Source organism: Chelmon rostratus, chromosome 16 (assembly GCF_017976325.1).
Source record: "Chelmon rostratus isolate fCheRos1 chromosome 16, fCheRos1.pri, whole genome shotgun sequence".
Lineage (NCBI taxonomy): Eukaryota > Metazoa > Chordata > Actinopteri > Chaetodontiformes > Chaetodontidae > Chelmon > Chelmon rostratus.
The window spans coordinates 2,459,346-2,480,418 of record NC_055673.1 but is presented as its reverse complement, the minus strand read 5'-3'; the positions used below and the strand labels follow the sequence as shown (position 1 = coordinate 2,480,418).

General features: G+C 44.6%; 1 protein-coding gene across 2 annotated transcripts in view; it reads right to left on the bottom strand.

The window, feature by feature from the left end:
* LOC121619361 (protein MTSS 1-like) overlaps positions 1-21,073 on the bottom strand; it is a 54,393-nt gene that overhangs the window by 15,083 nt on the left and 18,237 nt on the right. For both annotated transcript variants that reach the window (XM_041955022.1, XM_041955023.1), the window contains exons 4-7: positions 4,457-4,541; positions 3,003-3,094; positions 1,737-1,811; positions 1,390-1,401 (exon numbers count right to left, since the gene is read on the bottom strand). In XM_041955022.1, the coding sequence (XP_041810956.1) occupies positions 1,390-1,401; positions 1,737-1,811; positions 3,003-3,094; positions 4,457-4,541 (264 nt within the window). The remainder of the gene's footprint in view (positions 1-1,389; positions 1,402-1,736; positions 1,812-3,002; positions 3,095-4,456; positions 4,542-21,073) is intronic.

Here is a 21,073-nt window from a genome sequence, read left to right as displayed (position 1 = left end):
GAGCTGTTTGAGCTGCAGACAGAAATCCATCCAACCGTCCGACAGCCAGATCGTAAAGGACACAAACCAAAACTCTTCACTATGTGACGATCACCTTCATCATGCACGTGTGTGAGAGGATGAGTAGAAACCCAGTTATGTGTAGAAATGGCTGAAAAAAAACAGGACCTTGGTGCACAAGCTTTATTGATTCCCTCTCAGATGTTTTCCTCTAAGTTCTCCCTCCATCTTTAATCCCGTTCAGAGCGATGTCTCCGCTCCTCCATCACTCGCTCAGAGGTCTTCCTTCCCTTTAACTCCCTCTCTCCTCTCACATTCATTTCATTCCAACACGAGCTCTCCCTCCCGTTTCCCTTCTTTGAATCTCCTTTCCCTCGTAACACTCGTTCCACTGCGGAGGGAGTTTCCTCTCGTGCAGTAATAACAGGCTGGAAGGGCCGAAGCAGCTCCGCCACATCTGAGGTTCCTCTGGGGTCAATCCCCGGTCCTGTTTATTCAGTCTTAAAGGCTCAGTTCTGAGCTGGAAGCCATCAAGTCCTTTGTCGGCAGGATCAACACGCTGTTGTTTCCACTCATAATAAAGCTTGTTTTAGTGCGATGAATCAGACTGGAACTGCTTGTTCTAAAAGCAGAGGGGCTGTTTTGATGTTTACTCGCGGTTCTTTGCAGCTCAGCGGGCAGAACAAAGCAAAAACACTGTCGTACAGCGTCCAGCCTCTCGTCCCTCTGCCTCCTCCGAGCTGTCCGTCACTCCTTCAGGCTGGTTTACACATTACTCTGTGATAAACCATCTAATACTCTCCTGCTGCATGCTGTCACAATGCTACAGTAATGCTGCTGTATGTTATGCTAAGCTACACTCTAGCCTGTTATGATATGCTTTGCTATTCTAATATCTGCTGGATGATGTCGTATTTATTATTTGTCATTTATTGTCTTGTGCGTTCTTGTGGTCGATTGTGTCACATTATAAAAGAATCTGTCCTTTGAGGACTCGCGCTTCGCGTGACTCTGGGGTTTTGTTGTGTTCGGGCTTCGCCACGCGAGTCACGCAAACTTCTGAACAGCGTGGGAACATATTTCAGCCGACGCCAGCGGGCGGGACGTGACGTGGAGATGCAGATGTGTGACGGAGCTGCAGGTGTCGGAGTGACGGGATGAGACTAAACCGCCAGAGGTTTCTGACTGGTGGCTACATGCACGACCTGCTCAAACCAGGAGCTTTTCCAAACAAAACCAGCAGTCAAAGGTCGGACGTCAGAGGCTCCACGTATCCAAAATAAAACACATGACAGAGAAGAGGAAGGAAGTCGGGCAGCAGAGGTAGACGAGCGAAGAAGAAGTGTTTGTTTTAGGCCTGGCGGCGGGCTTGTGTGTAGAATAACTTACCGAATACATCAGCTGGACAAAGCAGAGCATGATGGGACACCACAGGAGGCAGATTGTTGGAAAAGGAAAAAAAAAAGATGTTAAACATATTAATTAACCAACATTAATTATATTAACTTTTAAATCCCCATGTTTTCATACACTCCTCCTCTTAATGTTACATCACTTAAATACCACTGAATTATCTCATGAATCCCACTAATCGTTTAATTATGGCTGACTCATACCGAACCAGCCCCAGCTCTTTCCACAGAGTGCGTCATTACAGAGCGAATCTGAAGCATGTTTCTTTTTGCATTGTGGAGCTAAATGACACCCCTGGATGCTAACTGCTCGTGAGATCGAACCTTTCTTTGCTTTCTTCTGCAGCTTCAGAGTGTCTGAAGACCTCTTCTTGATCTCCTGACGGGCCTTCTTGTACTCTGCAGAGAAACACACAGACCGCGGCTGTGAACGACCTGCATGGACGCAGAAACTGTCCCACATAGACACATGCATGCAGAGAGGTCCGTGAACACATCACAGACATGTGACACGCATACCTGATGCCTAAACTGCTCTACAAGGCCAAAAATCAGCAACCACACATCTGATCCAAACCGAGTTGATGGGGGTTAGTTAGCCTGAGCTAAAGCTAATTTAACCACCTATTCCCAGATCTGGAAAATTAACTTTGATCTCTCAGTAAACAAGTTTATTCCACAACATAAGAGCAGCCAAGACTTTAATTGTAAAGGAGAGGAGACCTGATGAAGTAGTCCTGCTAAATGCTAACTAGCCTAGCTTAGCAGAGTAGCTGTCACATCTGCTGCCTCTGACTCTACTGGATGAGTCCATGTGGTTAAACTTAAGAGTGATTTATTAACTAACTCATCAGTGCAAATGGAGACAAGAACATGTGTTACTGCATTTTCTCTGCAGCCTTTAGACTTTCCAAACATGAAGTTCAGTATCTACGTGTGATTTATGTTTAGAGTAAGATCTGATTATAATAAACATAAAGGCAGAAAATTAAGGTTTTACAGCCTGTACATCTGTTACACAGCTCAGCTGAGACCCCTACAGACCTTTTTTCTTAGCATCACTGGTTAATACCGCTCTCTGCCTTTACGATGCAGTTACCTGAAATGTCCACCAGGTGCATATCGGTGACGATGCGTCATTGCTCCGTCCTCCACGAGTCAGATCTGGTTTATTTGTTCACTTTTCCTTGATAGTTGTGCTTCCACCATGCCTGAACAGGCTGCGTCGTTTGTGTTTATTGTTGATGTGCGATCAGGAGTCTGCGCAGGGTGTTTTATTTTGAAAATTTACCGGATTCTCTAGGCCGTTCATGTGCCTGACTTCCTGTCTGGATCGATCTGCTCTGTGCAGATTGACGCGTCATCTATGAAAAATAGACTCTGCGCGTGTAAAGTGTAGATACGCTTCTGAAACAGAGAGGCTATGCGCCCGGTGGAAATGCACTCAATGACTAGAATGGCAGCGATCAGCTCTAACAGACGCGTCGCAGACGGGATGCGGACGTTAGGCGCCCGGTGGAAACCGGGGGGAGGCTGTTGTGCCTTTAGACAGGTGTCTGTGCTTCAGAGTGTGTCTCTGCGTTTGTGTACCTTTGGCGTGGTCTTTGTCCAGAGTGTTGGCGACTCTCTTCCACTCCTCCATCTGCTCCTGTAGAGGATTGATCAGACAGTCCAGAAACACCCTGCCAACACACACACACACACACACACACGCACATGCACGCACACACACGCACACGCACACACACGCACACACACACAGTCTGTTAGAGCTGCAGGGACAAAAACAAACTGCCACAACGGAGATTTTAGACTTAATTTTAAGGTTCAGGTCAGAGTTAGTCTTCAGGGAACGAACATGAGTCGATGCTACGAAACAAATGAGTGTGAACGGCTACAGAGGTTTTTTACTGACAAACAGTAAAGAAAAACAACAACAAAGAAAAAAAGTGACATTTTGAGTGTGTGTGCATGCCAGATTTAAATGTGCATGAAAACAGCGGATCACACCTGGTCTGGAGAGAGTTTCTGCCTCACCTGAGTCTCGTTCACCAGGCGGACAGATGAGAGCGACAGGCACACGGGTGTGATGTTTGGACTGATCTGAGCACAGAGCAGCACTGTGACAGCGGTAATCCTGTGAGTCCATATAAGATCTGACTCACCTGAGTCAGCCTCAGTTATTACCGTGAGCTTGAAGAAGTAAACTTAACGAGCAGCTGCGTTAAGATGCGGGACGAATTTTGAGGCTTCTGCCCTGAGCTTCGCCTCTCAGGCTCCTTACAGGCTGCTCTGCCTCACAGGTGGAGGTGGTTTCAGGTAATATTCTTGTGAAAAGATGCTCAGATTAAAAATGTGAACAGCAGGCCAGCATGCAGTTCTGCTTATACAACAGGTGTCTTGTTTGTTGAGACATAACAGGGACCCTTGCAGCAACGGTTTCATACCTGACGCCCCGCGTTTGGGCTGTTATCAGGCTGAAGTTGTTAATTGTGGTTCCAGTCAGAATGAGGAGAATGGACACCCAGAAGGCAGAATGGAGGGATTGTATATCCCATCTGCATCATATAACCAGTGTGCTTCCTGTTTACATGGTCCATCTATACCGTGTCTGTTTACTGAGTCAGCTGGAGGTCTCATCTTCTCATTTCTGTCTGACTGACTCGCTCCCTCCACACAGGAAGAGTTAATGGACTCATGCAGAGAAAGGAAGACGAGAGAAGAAAGGAGGAGGAGGACGGGGTGAGGTTTTCAGGAAAAGAGCGGAAAGAAAGATGAGGAAGGACAAAAGGGAACGATTTTATTCTTCAAATGATTGAAGCTCACAATCACAAAAACAAATGAATGAATAATAAAACTGATCATTGTTCTGAGCCACAGTAATAATGTGGTGAGACGATATCAAAGACTGAACAGGGAGAGAGCAAGATGGAGGATGGAAAGCTGAAGCAGGAGGAAGAGGAGGAGCAGGTTGCCATGGAGAGCTGGGAGGAGATGCTACACCTGTTAAACACACACACACACACACACATAGATCTACTCACATGGAGAACTGGCGGAGTTTGGCCTCGATGCTGCGGTGCCTCATGCACATCCTGGTGAGAGCTGAACCGATGTCCCTGGTCCCTCCTGAAAACCAACAGAGACACAGACGACGGTCTGTTTACTGGAAGCTCTTCCAAACGGGTGAAAACACCCAAAACCGATAAAAGTCCACCACTGAAAATACATTTTAGTTTGCATTCTTCATTCTTCAGTCTGAAATCCAAAATCAGGTTCGCTCACAGTGAAAAATAAAGACAAACAGAAAACAGCGCTCAACAGCTGAAGCCCCTTTCACACACACGTCATTCTGCGAACGTGCCGACGATTTCACGACATAAATACGAGTAAATAATCTGCACATCAGTTGAATTAACTTTAAAATACAGTCCAACACGTTGTTGCCCGTTGCTCACGGGCACTCCAGCAGGGTGGAGGCGAGCCTGTTTGACAGCTAACCATCGGTGCAGCAGAAGCTCCGCGGGCACCCGGAGGGACCAGATGGTCGTCCTCTCTCTCCCCCAGACAGAACACTCCCTCCTGGGGAAAAGTTCAGCAGACCTCAGCCTGTCGGCATGGAGGTCCGCTGCCGCCGCCAACACACACTTCATCAGTTTTAAAGGAAAATACAGTTATTCTATCTTACTGATGTCTGACAGTCTTATTTTACCAATATCTAGTATTGATAATTGTGTACAGTTACTGTTTGAGGTTAACTTTGTGTAGGTGCGTTAACAATGTCAATGAAGGGACCCCATAAGTGAAACATACAGGCGAGCATGTGTGTGTGTGTGTGTGGGGTGGGGTAGCGAGCACTGCATTGCACCACTGACACCTCCTCCTCTCCTCCTCTTCATCTCTCTCTCACCTGATCTCTCCTCTTCTTCCCTCTCTTCAGCCTCCTCAGGCTGAGATTTGATCGGAGGACGATGCGAGCGTCTGTGCGTCAGGATTGATCGTTTACAGGCTGATTGACGATCAGCTGTTGAGGTTTTTGAGTCCTTCTGACTGTAAAACATTTCAGTTACAGATGCTGAAAAACTGAAATCAGCTTCATGTTCACGTCATCACTGTGGTGATCTGTCAGCTCCTTGTTTTGCTGCCCCGCTTCCATCTATTTGGAAAATCTGGGTTTATTGATTCTGGTCTTTCGAGGCCACCATAGCTCAAAGCGAATGGAGAACAGAAACTAAATTTAGGATTAAGGTGTTAATGTCGTAGCTGTGACGCCTCTGTGACGTGCAGCCCCAGGATCATCATCACATCGGGGCTGCAGCAGCGATAACATGACCCACAGTGGTGGAAGGTAACTAAGTACACTTAGTTCAGCACAATTTTAATGAATTTGTACTCGTATTTCCATTTCAGGCTACTTTACTATATTTTAGGGGGAAAAAATGTACTTTTCAATCCACTATATTATTTCTGGGACAGATATAGTTACAACTGACTTAAGATTTTTAAAACATTTGATAAACGAAACACATTCTCAAAGACTAAACCACATTTTCCAGCTGTTTCAGACGTCTCTGATTGGAGATAAAGTCCAGAAAACGTCCAAATTCATCCTCGATTCGTCATCGTTAGAGGAAACTCTTCCTCCAGTCTCATTGGACTGTATCTGTCTGTCTTCAGCTTCATCCACATCATCAGATGAAGTCTGATTTCCTCACAGGGTCTTCAGCGCACTCATTGGTTCACTTATATTAAAACCCTTCAGCAAACGTTTGCGAGTTCCTTCAGGTTTTCGGGACATTTCTGGCCTCTGTTGATACTGATCCTGGTCCCGCTGGGCCTCTGGGACTGTGCTTGCTTCGCCTTATCTGATGCTTCAAACCATTTTTCAGCCGAACATTTGCAGCGAAACGTCTTCTTCAAAACACCATCTTCACTTTTCCTCTGGTCCTCCTTCACACCATCTCTCTCCACCATTCCCACCCCGCTCTCTTCACACATCGTCCCCCGCTGTCCTCTGGTTTCCCACCAGTTCTTACATTGGCGACCCTCCTCTTCCTCCCCTCTTCTCACCTCCAGACGAGGTGTTACCTTCTCTCTTCTCACCTCGTCTCCTCTCCTTTGAGAAACAAGGTGTGATCATTCTGTATCCGTCCAGGCTGAAGTCTCCTCAGCCAGCAGGGCGATGAGACACTGCGGAGCTTCTAAAGGCTGCCATTATTCAGCTGTGTTTGTGCTCCTGGATTTTTCTACAAAAACCTGCTAAAAGTTGAGTCGTACCTGCTCCGAAGCTGCACCCAGGCATGATTTCTACAAAATTTAAAGCTTAAAGACACGAACAAAAGTGCAAAGTGCACTTTCATCGGGCTGCTGCAGCTCTGCAGAGGAAAATTGACTTCCCAGACCTGCATGACTCAAACATTTTGGGCCTCGGCGTTGCCCGGGCGCGTCTCCACAGGAGCTGTGAGGCCGAGCTTCTTCACCTCTCACCACCCCGTTTAACCACAGCAGTCACAGAAAGTGTGAATGATCCCGCAGAGCCGCGGCATTTCTTATTTCTCTTGTTTTTAGAAGTCAACGCCACTATAATTAGGTGTCACCGCTCACATGCAGGCCAAGAGCTGCAGTTAAATACTGATGCTTTATAAGAAGCTGCTTTCAAAAGTCCAAAGAGGCTTGATTCAGAGACAACAAGCTTAATAAATTACTATACAAATTAGTTTGTACTCATTTTAATATTATTCTAAATGAAGTGATATAACCGTAAAGCATCAAAATGTCCTGATTTTCACCACAATTTAAATAATAATTCTAATATTATACTTGTTTTGAGCACTTATAAAGAAGTTTTTCATGTTCTGTCCCGCTCATTATTACCTAACCTGATAAAAAGGCATGAACAGTTCACCACATGTCTCACACTGATTCGTCTGTCTGTGTGTCAATCAGTCAACATGTCACTGTCAGGGCGGTTGCGAGCCTATGAGTCATAGGAAAGCATCACAGGCTGCGATGCTTTCAACTGTTTCTGACAGAATGCTAACGATTAGCTGTCACCCAAAGAGAAAGTCGGTCTCTTCTGAAGAGCTCCAGGAGGCTACGAGTGAGCTGCGTTCGTGGCGTCCGTTGTGTTAAAAGCTCAGTAGGTGTGCAAAGCAGAGGAATAATTTCATCCTGATGAAAATACTGCATACATTAAGTGCATGCATGTGTGTGTGTGTGTGTGTGTGTGTGTGTGTGTGTGTGTGTGTGTGTGTGTGTGTGTGTGTGTGTGTGTGTGTGTGTGTGTGTGTGCATGAATGAGCATCACAGTCAAGGGTTCAGGTTTGGGGGTTTGGTCGCAGCCTCAAGCTGGAAACTTGAGCTTTAAACTGAGCAAAGCAGGAAGATCACTGCTGAGTGTGAAGGTGATATGATGTGATTCAACATGATGGCATTCTCCCCCCGAGAAGCTGCCTGGACAAGTCTCAGAAGCTGCACTTCAGTTTTCAGTCAGACGAAGGTAAAAGTGTCTCTAACTGCATCAGATTTAGAATATTTGGTGATCGGTTTGAATCACGATTGGTCCACTGACCCGACAAACTGTGCACCAAAAATCAAACTAAACGCAAAATGCAAAAGACAGATGTTGGCACGTTCACCAAAATTTAACTTGATTCAAAAAGATTTGCACAAGTTATTTTAATGTGCTACTAGGCCTACAAACCTTTTGAAAAACAGCTGGAAAGAAAAGAACAACTGAAGACGGTTAAATAAAGCACAAAAGTAAAACAAACGTGAAGCTCGACCAAAGTCATTCAAATTAAATGGATCTAAAATGCTGAAATACAGAGCAGAGAAGCTCAGATTCATGAAAACTGACGAGCGCTGCATTGATAAAAGCATACTGCTAGTATTTATTTCGACCACTACAATGTTCAAGTTAACAAATCACTTCAATCAGTTGAAAAATAAGTTTTGTAAGGTTTGGTTTTCCAGTGAATTCATCAGCTTACTAAGTATTCTACACTTGCATACTAAAAAATAGAGAAGGGACATTAAAATCGATTGATTTGAAGCTTCCATCCTGGCTTTAGCGGACTTCTGCAGGGTCACGGTCAGTCAATTAGTTCCTGGTCAATTCAGCTGATTGACCCAACTATGGACTTCTCACTCTGGGCCTGCGTGTGTGTGTGTGTGTGTGTGTGTGTGTGTGTGTGTGTGTGTCTGTCTGGCATTGAGACCCAATTGACCCAATTCAGTGGGACAGAGCGGCGTCTCTGTCTGACCTGCAGCCGGTTCACTCTGATCTCGGCCGCAGCTGCAGACCGAACGGCCTCGAGGCTCCTCCGCAGCTCATCTGCATGTGAGACTGAGCACGAGGCGTTCAAACCCTCAGAGGAAGTCCGGAAGATCACGGCACCGCGCCGGAACGAGCGATTAGTCAAAGACCAAACAGAAGCGCCGCTTAGAGAAATGAAATAAAAAGCGTCTTTTACTGCAGAGACGTCATGAATGAAGACGTTTCAAAGTTCCCATGAAAATATTCACCTCCACAGTGAGATCAGAACAGGATGTTTGTGCAGAACAAACTGTGAAAATGTTGATTTAAACCGTGAATCATCTGATCAAAGAATATTTAAACCAGACTACAGACCTGACTCTTACACGTCTTTATTCTGCAGGTTTACAGGTGTTGTTGATAAAATTTGACCTGTGGAGTGTGTGTGCAGACATTCTTCTTCCAAAACCTGGCGTCTACATTACCCACAATGCAACTTGGCCGCTGACAATCAGGCAAGATGGCAGGATTTCAGCTGTAGACCAACCAAAGCAACTTCAGGCCTCTTAAATACGGACGTTTACACGGTTTGTTTTGCTTTGCTGGTTTCAAACCGGCACTGTTGCAGAGATATGACTGACATCACGATGTGGAAGGTGATTAACACACCTATTTATTATTACAAGGAGCACACGCACGTATATTGCTCAAATCATGCCAAAATGAACGACACTATTCTGAGATATTCATGTTTTCTTGTGGATTGTCTGTCTTGCCTGCGCTGTTTTCTAGGCTCTTCTGGTCTGAACAGGAAATGCATTTGCAGCCAACATAAGATGGCCTGTTGTGATTGGTCCAGACTTCACTCGTGATTGCAGCCTAATAAATGCTGACTTTTACTTTCTATTGTGTATTTGAATTGAATGAGCGCTATGCTAGCAGCTAGCCTCGAGCCGCTGGCTTTAAGCAGAGAAGAGAAGCAGCTGCAGAGGTCTGGTCAGCTCACTTCTTTCTAACTTCACACCAACAGATTTGTTTTGTTTTCAAACTTGAAGTCTTCAACCGACACCGGTTGAAGGCTAAGTGTAAAACAAGCCAAATGAGCATAACATCAAATTGCTCCAATGTTTTAGCTTCTTGTAAAATGTTCTCATCATGCAATTATTAAGACTCGACTGCATCACTCGGTTTGAGGGTGAACTACAGTGAAGAAGCAGGAAGCAGGCCTCCAGCAGCAGAGACCGAGTGTGACCTGAATTTAAAACCCGTGCAGAGCATCCTGACCGATTACTCCGAGACAATGACCTCAGTGTGGAGCGGATCTCACAGCCCTCGACGCCACGACCGGCCGCCACGTCGAGCTTCACGGTGAGCGGTAGTGACCTGGAAGCCGAGAGCGGGATGTAAACCCGACTGGAACGTGAGCTCATCCCTGCAGGAGCTGCTCGCCACAAACACTGATGGAACTGGGCTGAAGAACCAGAGCAGCTGAAGACACACACATACGCACGCACGCACGCACGCACGCACGCACACACACACACACACACAGACAGCAGGGCAGGCAGTAAATCACTGTCCTGTCGTATGGGACTATATTTCTTGTCTTGTTGCTACAGGGAGGTTTCTACTGGAGAGCTATTTTTGAGAACTGGAGCATGAGGGACAAAGACAGCAGAAGAAGACGAAGGAGGCAAAGAGGACAGAAGACAGGATGAAATCATGGATAAAAGAGGTATTGTGTTTAGTCTCGGTCCTCGCAGTTCAGTGGTCTCTCATCCTGAGCATCACCTGTCACTCAGACAGTGTAGGCGGGACTCAGCCTGTTTCTGCTGATGTAGTTTCAGTTCCTGCAGGTGGCGCTCTTTTCTTTGTTGGTTCAGATTTAGTGGCTATAGCAGCTCCAGCTACACTTTTCTTCTTCTTCTGTTTAATCCTGATGATACACACAGGTCGAAAGAAGCGAGGTGCTCGTTAACAAGTGAAACCACTAAACGCAAAGAGAGTAGAACTCCTTTTTAATGAGCTAAATTGATCGCGGCCACGTCAGTACAGGATTATATTTAGATATAATGAATCTGGAGAAATTCCTGATTCCTCCAACTGTGAATTATAACAAGGAAGCTGAGTTTTTCAGCGTCTTCTTTATGTTTCATAATCTCAGTATTCATAAATCAATACAACATGAGATAGTAACCCAATCAAAACCCAGCAGCACAAAACCCACGAAGAAGAAACACTCACATACTACGCACAAAATGCAGCATGTTCTCATTAGTGTTTATTGAACGTCTCTTTCATGTTTACGTGTGTCCAGTCGTTTAGTTATGAGGACGTGTTGCCAACATGTTTAGTAACATCTGGATTTATCTTTTCGGACGCACTGCTCAGCGTGCAGTTATCACATGACTTCCTGTGAGCCTCCTCGCCGCTTTCAATTTAGCATCATGCAAAGGAAGAGATGCAGCCTCCCAGTGATCAGGGTAAGTTAGCTGTGCGTCCACAGACAACGACGCGACCAAACGATGAACTAAGTTAAAAGATATCTTACGCTAAGCTAAATGAAACCTTAAACTTCCACTTAGATTGAAGCGCCATTGGCTGTTATGTTGTTGTCGCCACTACTGCATTGCATTGTGGGACATTTATGTGCGTGCATACTGTAATATCTCTCTATGAATAGTCTGCATTTCACGAACGATTGGTCTCATACAAAGGTTTGAACATATTATATAATCTCATGCATGTTAGTTGGAATTTCGGACCCAGTCGACATCACAAGTTCCACAAAAACTTAAACTCTTAATTTTTACAGTCCGCCGAAGCATGATTGGCCGAACAGGAGGTAGAAGCAACCAATCAGGTAATACGGCCGGCGTTAAAACAGCTGCATAGCGTTGCATGGTGGTTGCATCAGTCGGCATCGCTCTCCCTCCCCGTCTCCAAACAGCCAAGGTCACTTCAGCACTTCAACACGTCTCACATGTCAACAAGCAGCAGAAGTGTCGCTGCTGTCAATCTCTTTAATGCCGAGGCACGAAATACCAAGTTACAGCTAACGGCCCACGCGACGGAAAGGTCACACTGAGCTCAGCTGGACACGAGGACAGACGGCCAAATGGAAGAACGCCGACTTATATCTCACATCAGCTCCTGCACGACGCACAGAAACAGTTTCTTCATAACTCTTATTGATCAGACTCAATTTACAGCTTCTGTTTTCATCATCAGCTGCACATCCAATCATAATATTCCAACATCCAACTGTGCACACTTTCATATTGATATAGGCAGACTATATCATAAAAAGTGATATAAGGTTCCCCTTCTTATTTATGGCTGCGAGGGCTATTTGTGCCCTGAAAGGAGACTGCAGGCACCACTCGGACATAAAGACTCCACCTCTCTCCATGTTTCCCACATAAAGTGTAGATGAGATTCAAATACAAAGTGGGTTTGGGCATTATTTTTTTACTTCATTGGCAGAAACAGAATCAGCGCCTTGCTCCAAACATTACATCCTCGTCACATGACACATTAACGAGCCCTGAAGCCTTTTGGCCTTCAAAAACTGGGTTAAAGTACATGCGAGGTGGGAGTTTTTGGCGAGACCCGTTCGAGGAGTAAACAGAATTCCTGGCAGCTCCTCTGGGGTTGACCAGGTCGTACAGTCCTGGAATACCACACACCAGACCGGGGAGGGGAGCAGTCCAGAGATGCCTGGCAGTGGAGGCTGCAGTCTTAAGATGCCTTCTGCAGGGGTGTGTGTGTGTGTGTGTGTGTGTGTGTGTGTGTGTGTGTGTGTGTGTCACAGTACAGTTTTAGGATTCTTTAAATAGGCGTCCTGGGAATATCTCTCCTCTCTGATTACGTCCTGGAGTTCAACTGAAGTATCGTTTGCTGCTGTTGGGATTTCACTATCATGCATCTGTGTCGCCACACCTCCTACGTGGATCCTTCAGGAACTGGAAGTTTTAGGATTTCTTCTTTTCAAACTCAAATTGTTGCATTTTGTAAATCCATGTTTGATTTCGGAGACTCAGGTGTGTCAGATCAGCTGCAGACAGCAAACAATCTGTAATCAGTCTGCTGTCGGTGGACAGTTTGGCACATTTTGTCTGCGTATCTTTTCACCTGTTAGCATTTTATCTGTCATCCTGGTGGGACGGTGGGGTTGTCATGGACACTGATAACTGTCAATCATCAGCAGTAAGACAGCTGCTGTCCTGTCAGCTGCTGCGACCTCGACTCAATGAACTGCTGCAGGAACACGAAGCACAAAAAAGACACTTGCAGGTATATTTTTGTGTTTAGTGGCTACATAACAATGTTTGAGGGGATTTTAAACATTTTTCACCTTTTCCAACGTGTTATATTCACAAAAAAAAACCAAAGTCAAGACTCCTGAACAGGTGGTGTGCAGATGCATTATTTCAGAAAAACGTCCCATTATGACCTTTCAGAGGTTCTTTGCACTGAAGAAATCTGACCTGGAGAATAAAGTCATAGGTGCAGCCAGAATTAAGGGGAAAAAGTCCAAAAGATAAGAATAAGAATTAAGAGTATTTCAAGAAAAAGGGGAGAGGGAAGTCTGGGCATCCCTGCTTAGACTGCTGCCCCCGCGACCCGGCCCCGGATAAGCGGAAGAAAATGGATGGATGGAGGTTATTTTGTCACGGTATGACGTCACGTTGAAGACATAATTTCAGTATTACTGTGACTTTTTCCTTCAAAAGACAGAATGAAACTTTTATCTAAAAATGTTATTTTTCCTCTAAATTCTCAGATACATTCTCACAACAGACCAAAAGTACGGCTGCAAATAACCAACTAATGCACATGTTGTTTAACTCATTTAATTTATTAAAGGTCTAGTCTACAAGAGATCAGATTAGATCATGAAAAATGCCCATAATTACCCAGAAGCCCGAGGAAACATTTCAAATCACAGGTTTTGTGCAGCCAACAGTCCAAAAGATGAAGCTTTTCAATTAACGTTAATGTAAAACAGGAAAAAAGCAGTGAATCACAACATTTGTGAGGCTCGACTTAAAACTTTGAGAGCAGCAGCGCAGAGAAAAACGTTTAACTGAGGTTATGATAAAAGTTTTAAAAGTGTCGCTTGTCTTTGCACGTGCACAGCGCAGCATCACTTGTCTTGTTATCACCTCCGTGATTCCTTGAACCTTTGCACACACGGCGGCAGATTTATCAGCCTCTGTGGAGCTCGGGGGGGGAACATCTGGGGAGATATTCGTGGATTGAGATCAACACTTCAGTTATTTCTCCTCCTCTGGCAGCTGAGAAAACAGGACCAATGGCTGAGCGGCTCAGAGGACAAACTAACCTCTCAGCCATCAGGCCTTTCACACACACACTGCTCCGCGACTCCCTCACACACAGGCGAGGCAGGTGGAAACATGTTTCGATCGACAGAGGAACTGGAATGCAGAAACAAGATCCCGCTGATATCAGAGGCTCTTTAATCCCGACATTTTAAAACAGCGTCCGGCGCTATCGTCCGCGGCCTCGACGGATTTCGGCCAGCACGGGGACTCTGTGAACTGAGAGTGAAACAAAGCAAAGTGAGCGTTTGATTCGTTTGACCCGAGCTGCTGCCAGCCCCCCGAGCAAAACCAGAGCTCTTATTTCACCGCTAATCTGCAGTCTGAAAACGTTGGCAGGCTGACTGTGTACACCCACTGCCCTCTGTGACTGCGTGTGTGTGCGTGTGTGTGTGTCAGAGAGCTGTATCTGAATGCTAAAAGCTTGTGTCACTCACACCTCGCCTGCAAAGACGCTGATGCTGCCTGGATTGCTGCAGTCTCGATGCTTTGCTGGGTGAGAACGAGGGAACGCTCCTCGCTGCAATTAGACCGCAGGAAAACCCAGCAACCAGCTGAAGTACTCAAACTGGTCCACAGACAGGCCAAAAACAAATAACTTCCAGCTAATCTACAGTTTATTTACTCAATCTCAGTTTCTGTGTAAATTCAAGGACCCTGCTGCTGTGTCATGCTGTGTAAAATAAGATCCAGGAAGTCCAGTCTAAGTACCAGATCCATGAGTTAGAAGGCTTATTAGAATCAAAAGCAGAACAGCAGTAAGTAATGCTTTGAAACTGGATTTCACGAAGTGGAAACGCATCATCTTACATCGTGACAAGCAGAAGGAATACAGCAGTCCTATTTCACAAATTTGTGTTATGCTTACAGTCACGGTACACTTTATTTTCTACACACTGCCATTTGCTGTAGATATTCTTTGGTGCAATACTTTTCATTACTACTGTTTACTATTTTGCTATTTTATTATTATGTATATCATTTTTTACTGCTCGCTATTTTGATATTTTATTATGTATAGTTTGTTCTTTATAGTCTTATTTCACTGTGTGTAATGCTGCTGCTGCACTGCAATTTCCCAGCTTGGGATAAATAAAGTATATCTATCTATCTAGCTATCTATCTAGCAATCTATCATTCAGGCTCCAAAGTGACCCATGAGCGCTTGCACGTATTTGATCTGCATATGCTGGAAAGAATGCATCACTGAAAGAAATTTCCCATTTGACCATTTCCATCGCTGCCAGTTATTCCACATTAGCAGCAGCAGCAGCACACAGTGGTAACATAAAACATGCGGGAGGCAGTACGCACACTGGCCGCTAACTCCTCCCAGCTGAATGCACGGAAGCTATTAGCTGCTTCATACAAGACTACGCTTTATTGAAAATATGAAGCTGCCTGATGGGTAACACTGAGCCAGGAGCCGATACTGATGACAATCAATCACCCCCAGTGAGGAGACATTAGGTACTTTCTCCTAAGCCAACACAGCTTTAAACCGAGCTTCCTCCAGCAGAACTGTGCTGTTTCAGCCTGGTGGTCACAGTGTGAACTGCAGGTCACATGACGCGAAGAAGATATATTGTCATGCAAATTTCTTTTACAGCAATGAAATAATTAAAAATTCAAAATTATTCTTTGTATTATCGCCATTATGTAGCTGCACTGTGTTTAAAGGCAACAGCCTTGTTGGAATATTATCTTTGTGTCAGCCGGATTCATTGCTCTTGAGTTCAGTGTTTACTACATCCAGACTTCCAGATCCTCCACATCATTAAGTCATCTTGCAGTAATTTGTGCAAAACAAAATGTGTCACTGTTCAAAAGTCTTAGCTGTAGTTATCATCAGCGGCAGCGAGACGTGTTGACAGTAAACAGCAGTTAGTGGAGCGCAGAACAGAAGCTTTCAGTGTGGAGAGAAGAAGAAGAAGTGAAGCAGACAGAGATAATAACAGTGTGTTGTCAGAGTACAGTAGGTGAAGAGGCTCTTTGTAGCTCTACCTTATCTCCATACACACAAGGCAGAGCACTTAACGTTAATTACAATAACGTGCGCACACACACAGCCACACACACACGCACGCACACACACACGCACAGTTTGAGACAGTCCAGCTTGTTGGTCGTCTGCTATTTAATGAGCTGTAATCTATTCAAAAGACCCTGAAGCAGTGTGACAGCAACTGGTACGTACACACACACACACACACACACACACACACACACACACACACACACACACACACACACACACACACACACACACACACACACACAGCTGACTACAACATCCTATCAGAGACTCCTCATGTGACTGTCTCAGCAATAAAGCCCTAAAAGTCCTAAAGGAGCGTTTTTAAGTTCAGTTTCACGTGTGAAGGATGTTCATTTAAAGTGTCACATCTGTGCTGAGTGCAGTTTCCAGGAGCTAACATCTCATTTTATTTAACCTTTTCTTACAGCTCAAGCTTGATGAGCAGGAGCAGCTAAATATAGCAGTTTACTGCAAAACAAACAGTAAGTTCAGCTGACGACAGCTGAACTGTCAGTGAAGACGCTGAGATAAAAAGCCATTTTTTAACATAGAACTTTGGTCTGTGGCTCATCATGGTACTGAGCATGACGCCATGTTGTGTCAGTAATGAACTCTGTGGGAGGTCTGTGTTTACAGCAGTGTTTTTGCTAGAGTACTCAGGTGTGTGTGTGTGTGTGTGCATGAGTGTGAGTGCGCATGTGTGTTACCAAAACTACCAAAGGCCTGTTCAGGCAGCTCTCGCCCATCTGTGATTGGCTGTTGTCTGTTAAGCCAGACACACTTTGATCCTCCCTGGAGACACACACACACACACACACACACACGCACACGCACACGCACACACACGCACACGCACACACACACACACACACACACACACACACAAACACTCTTATTTCTCTGCCAGGATGTAAACCATCACCTCACAATGAAAACAGTCCAGTACAGAAAGTCTGAGTCAGATCTGACTACTTAAAAAAAAAGTGTTAAACATCTGCATCATTATTACCATTACTATGGTAACGAAACTGTAACGAAAGCTAGCTGAGCTTTAGCACAGAAGTTATTATACTATATTAATTATACAGACACAATGCCAAATACTGCACTACATTTACTCTCCTTTCAGCTCTGGTTTGTTCTCCTCCGCTTTGTCAGTCTTTTACACCGTACAGTCTCCCGACTGCACAGGGTGATAATGTCAAAACTATATTTTGACTCACTTCCTGCATATACTTATTCGCCGTATATTGGAAGCGATGCAGAGCCGCTTTGGACAGCCAGAACGCGACGCAGCCGGAACGTAACAATGTGACAACGTGACGCAGCCAAAACGTGACGCAGCTGAAACGTGACGCAGCTGGAACGTGACAATGTGACAACGTGACGCAGCCGGAACGTGACGCAGTCGGAGCGTGACGCAGCTGGAACGTGACGCAGTCGGAGCGTGACGCAGTCGGAGCGTGACGCAGCTGAAACGTGACGCAGTCGGAACGTAACGCAGCCGGAACATGAGAATGTGACAACGTGACGCAGCCAGAACGTGACAATGTGACAACGTGACGCAGCTGAAACGTGACGCGGTCCTGCCCGGGGGAAACAGGTCCAGTTGGAGGATTAAGTGAAGTCGTCTGAGAGTGAGCGAAGCAGGTAGCAGAGTTCATGACGCAGCATGACAGTGTCGTTGTGATTTATTTAACAGCTATTCCACCTTTCCAAATGGCTCCGACCTCCTGCTGGTAGCCTCCACCTCCAGAACCAGAGCTCTGACGGGGGACGGGTGCTGCTACCACTGGTGAGTAATCAGAGAACAGTTCTTCTCATTCTTACATCTGTCTGTTTCTCTCCATCGCTTCATTTCTCTCAACAGAAAGTGAAAATAAATAAAAACAAAACTCCATGAATTATAAAGCTTCTATCGGGACCACCGGCCAGCAGCTGAGAGGAAATCCGTCCCCCCTTCCTCGTCTGTCTCCACAGAGACCTGCACACAGCCCGAGTCCAGGCCTGCAGAGGGAGCGCTTCATTATTCTTTCTCATGCTGCCTCAGACGGGTGGGGTCCCGTGGCTAATTAGAAGCAGTTTGTGCAGGAGATGAAAGGAACACACACACACACACACACACACACACACACACACACACACACACACACACACACACACACACACACACACACACACACACACACACACACACACACACACACCTACCTGCTGGGCGCCCCTGGTTAATAATTCAAACACAACCTCTGTCTGATTCACAGACATAAAGAATTTATTTTTTGTGAGCTTCACAGGTTAGAATATTTTTTTTCTTCCCTTATCTGTTATTTTTACGTTTTTTTTTTTTTCCAAGATGCTTTTAAAGCTCATGGTTAAAGTTGACACTTGTTTCCAGTGAAGTATGAGAAATACAAAATCTCACGTTTTCAGACGGTAAGAAAAAGAGCCTCGTTCAGGTTAGTGCAGCATTTGGAAACTCAAATTGTGCAGAACAATTATTAATATGAAGGTAAAACATCTAATCCTGAATATGAAATTCTAACAGTACTGATGGATGGATGGAAATATGGTGCATCTCCCACAAAACTCCCTCAGGAGATGCTGTTATCCACTGAAAAATATCACCATTCATTTGCATTAATTGGATGTACAGCAGGTCTGCATGGCTGTGTGCATTCCCTCCATATGCTCACTGACTGTGTGTGTGTGTGTGTGTGTGTGCGTGTGATTCTTACACATTTTCTGTGACGTCAAACCAGGCTGCTGCTGTTGCCATGGCAATGCTATACCATAATGAGGCCCTTTAAGACAACAGATTGCAGTGGTTCTGCTCCAACAGGACAACTGACAAGAAACATCTGGGGCCTCATTTATGAAACTGACTTCTGATCAGTTTTATGTTTAGACATAGCCAAACTGTCCAGGCTGTAGATCCTGAATCTGGTCTTGGACTCCAGTCCGGTTTGGACCAGCAGAAAAGGCTGAGTCGTGTGTCACAGTGTGAAAGATATTTATTCATTTTGCAATGAGAATTTTATCCAATCATTCACCACTGAGGCTAATTTACGTTGTCGCAGGTCTCGATTTACTTTCCTTCCTCCTCAGATCTGCAGTATTTTTACTTTGCAACCTAATTTTTGCTCGGCCCCCTCCTCTAATTATTTTTCAGTTAGTGACTTTCTACATTTCCCAGAATGCTTTTCAACACTGCGTTTTCTCACTGGTTGCCATTTACTCAGTCTCCAAACCATCCCGAAGCTATTCTGGTCTATTTTCTACATGTCTGAGTAGAGCTCCGTCTCAGTTTCCTCCTCTTGGATTGATTTATTATTCTTTTAACCAAGAAAAAGACCATAAATCAAAGCCGTATCGCGACATTCAAACATTCAAAGGTGGACTTAAATCACCCCACTGTCACAGACAGACTACATGTCATGACCGGTATTTTCATGTATAATTACAGTAATAACAAAGTGCTTCACATGGTCGAACCAGTTCATCCCAATTTTACAAAAAACATCTTGTCAAATGTCAAACCTGCAGGCAGAAACCAGGGCGTAATACTCCTTCTCTCCAGGAGTCAATCATGCATCATCTCAGACGGATGACTGTAACTCGTCTATTCAGGACTTCAAGCCAAAAACGATCTTACACCTTCAGCTGAGACACAACAGGATCATAGCGGTCCAGTTTCAGGCTCTTCACTAGATCAGCTCACTGGTCACCTTGAACACACCTCATGGTTTAGCTGCCTGTTATATTGCTGAATTGCTGCTGAAGGAGCTTGATGAGGAGTTTGGAGCTGAACCAGAACAGTCAGTCTGGTTTTACAGTAACTTTAACCTCCTGATCGAGTCCAGTTTAGGCTTCTGACATCATCCCTCTTTATATAATATTTCCTGTGATGTCTGCTGATTAAAGTCGGCTCCAGTTACAGCTGCTACTCTTTCTCTGAGTGTTTCTGGGCCCTTGGATCTGAAGTTTTAAGGGTATTTCGGTGCTTTTTGAGGGTGATGAATGAATCACAGGAATTAGATGTTGGCAAATAAATATTAAATTTTTAAATAGAAATAAATAAATAAAAGCCACAAGTTTCCAATCCAATCGTGCCTTTTTTCCTTTTCTTTCAACGAAATTCTTCTGGAAATTAAAAACTGCTTTTGAACTCAACACAGCTTCCTAAATTATCTCGAATAACAGTGAAAAAATATTTTTCAGATCTTTTCATATAACATCTCTCATTATCATATAATATATTTCTATAAAAAAAACATGATATAAGTTTATAGCACATGTAAATTACAATGAAATATCAGACGAAACGATGCAGGATGTGCACGAACAGCGAGGAGATCAGGTTTGGATTAGAGGCCTAATTTAAAAAAATCACAAACAGCAAGTCAAAGAGTCATTCCAACGATTCATGTTTTTATTTGTGCTGTTTTTCACATCTGTCCAGCTGTAAGTACTGAAGCTCTATTAATTTCTGACTCCCACATGCAGTATCTCTAACAGCGGCCTGCAGAGGAGTCACGTTAACATGTGAATATGACAACTGAACACATAAAATATGAACTAGGTGAAAGTGCATGTTCATTTAATTCATGCAGGAATTTTAATTTGACACATGTTTCATGATCTGGTCCTGAACCCTGTTAATTATTGATCCTACTGGGTTTGATTTGATCTGTGATCAAGTTCTGGTTATAAAGGTTTAAAGGTAACACGTGTTTCTCTTATTTCTGTCTGAGTTCTTCTCTTTGTCTCTCAGAACATTTGCAGGCCACAGAAATATCAATGGTGTGCCGCGACCTCTGACCCCTCATCTCTTTATTGCTGGTTGTCATTTGAATCCATGGAAGTTATTCTACTCCTGATACCACTGCTGATTCTGTAGAGAGCTGAATGCCAAAAATGTAAAACATTTCAAACACCATCAGCACTTCTGACCAGCCTGTATGTTCTGTAAAGAGCTCAGGATGAAGCTCAGAGGGAATGTGAGACGGTTTTAAGTAAA